Source organism: Arachis ipaensis, chromosome B01 (genome assembly GCF_000816755.2).
Source record: "Arachis ipaensis cultivar K30076 chromosome B01, Araip1.1, whole genome shotgun sequence".
In the NCBI taxonomy this organism is placed as follows: Eukaryota; Viridiplantae; Streptophyta; class Magnoliopsida; order Fabales; family Fabaceae; genus Arachis; species Arachis ipaensis.
The window spans coordinates 30,078,629-30,080,482 of NC_029785.2; the positions used below are offsets into that span (position 1 = coordinate 30,078,629).

The 1,854-nt window shown below is 48.7% G+C and overlaps 1 protein-coding gene across 1 annotated transcript; it reads left to right on the top strand.

Moving 5' to 3' along the window:
* LOC110265655 lies at positions 345-1,498 on the top strand. Its single transcript, XM_021108786.1, has 4 exons — positions 345-425; positions 672-1,075; positions 1,159-1,294; positions 1,406-1,498. The coding sequence occupies exons 1-4, from the start codon at positions 345-347 to the stop codon at positions 1,472-1,474; spliced, it is 690 nt and encodes a 229-aa protein (XP_020964445.1). The 3' UTR covers positions 1,475-1,498.

Genomic DNA, 1,854 nt, shown 5'->3' on the forward strand with positions numbered 1-1,854 from the left:
CCTATTGAACTTCTTTGATCCAAGGGTTATCTTTGAAGTTGTCAATTGATTTATTTCTAGCAAACTTCATTGCCTGCGCGTCTTTGTTTGTCTGGAAGTTGGATACATTCCCTCAAATCTATGAGTATTACCTTTGACAATTGTCTCTCCATTCTAAATCTGGTATCCTTCTGAGTAGACTCGAGAATTGTTTTGATATCACGTACGACTGGTAGATGTAGTGACGCGATGCGTTAGTTCTTTGAGACGTGATATGTGTATATGGAAGCTGGAGCGGTAGGTGTGCAACGTTATGAGTTGTGGATGTTTTGTTCCTTGTGAACGGGTTTGCGGAAGTTAGGCCTATGATTGGCTATGAGGTTATAAATGATTGGTGGAGTTGGGAAATTGAAGTTCTGAAGTGGGAACGAGAATTGTCAGCGAACGTTATGCCGTTGTTTAAATACCAACATGCCTTGCAGCCTCTTACCACACTAATTACCACTTTGCTTTGTGAACGCCTATTAAAGGGGAGGCTGAGTCGGGAAAGGGTAGAAGAGAGGGAGAGGGGGACTAAGCTGCGGTGAAGAGGGGAAGGAGGAGCGTCGCCGCCAGTCACCGTCGCAAGGCTCTGTTGCATCCTCACCGCGCTTAGGTGTTGTCGAAGCCACACCTGCTGCCGCTGCTACTAGGGTCTGCCGCCGTCCTGTCCCTGGAGCCTGAGCCGCGCATCTGTCACCGAACCAGAGGAGTTCATCCTTGATGAGTCGCCGCCATCTTGCCTCTGCCGGCGAGCACGAAGAGAGAGGGAGACGGGAGTTTGCACAGCAGTGAGAGGGAGAGCGCGACAGGGGAGACCATCGCCGCCTGGGTTGCCGTCGCCGGGCCTCCTTGTCGTCGCCAGTTCTGCTTGTTCTGTCGCCGAAAAACTCGTCGCTGTGGGGGTCTCACTGCCGCCGTCCTTGTTGTGGCTGGTGTCGTCACCGCGGAAGCCACCTGCGTCACCACTGGAGGAAGGGAGATCTGCACCGTTGCTACGGTTTATGCCGCCGGAATTGCTCTGCCGCTGCCAGAATTTCTGGTCGCTGCCGTTCTGGTGAGCCTGCCCTGTTTCTGGTTCTTAGTTTCGCCAATTCAATTTGTTTGAAGCTGTCACTGAAACTATTGTGTTTAATAAAGGGGCTGTCATATGTTACGTTGTCGCTGCCGGAGGACCTGTGGCTCTGCATTTCCGACCGCTGGTGGTGGCACGGGTGTTGCTGGAAACACCATCGGAACTGCCGCTACTCGGTGTAGTTGTTCTTCCCTTGTTGCGGTAAGCAGGCTCATTTCGAAAAGCCCTTTTTAGTCAGTATTTTTGTTTCGAAAGCCCTGCATTAGTGTTCAATTTCGTGTAATAAAGTGTTTATGATGTTGACGGTTCTAGGGATTAGAATCCGAGTTTACTTGTGGCGTTGAGGTTGTTTCTTCTATTGAGGAAAACAAGCGGAGCTGAGGATTTGGTTGCCGTCAGTTCGGGTTGTGTGGGGAAAAAATAACTGATCATGATATGTTGGAGAAAACTTTCTCAACCTTCCATGCCTCGAATGTGCTCCTGCAGCAGCAGTATCGAGAGAAAGGGTTTAAGAAATATTCTGAGTTAATTTCTTGCCTTCTTGTTGCCGAACGCAACAATGAGTTGTTATTGAAAAATCATGAAGCGCGCCCAGCTAGCGCCGCCCCATTTCCTGAAGTAAATGCGGGAAATCATTACCCCAGAAGAGGTAAATGGCAAGCTTTTAATAACAAAAAAAATTATGGAAGGAAAAAGAATTATATTCAAAAGAGAGGATCTCACCAGAAGTGGGACAAAGAAAGGAATATCGGGCAGAATAA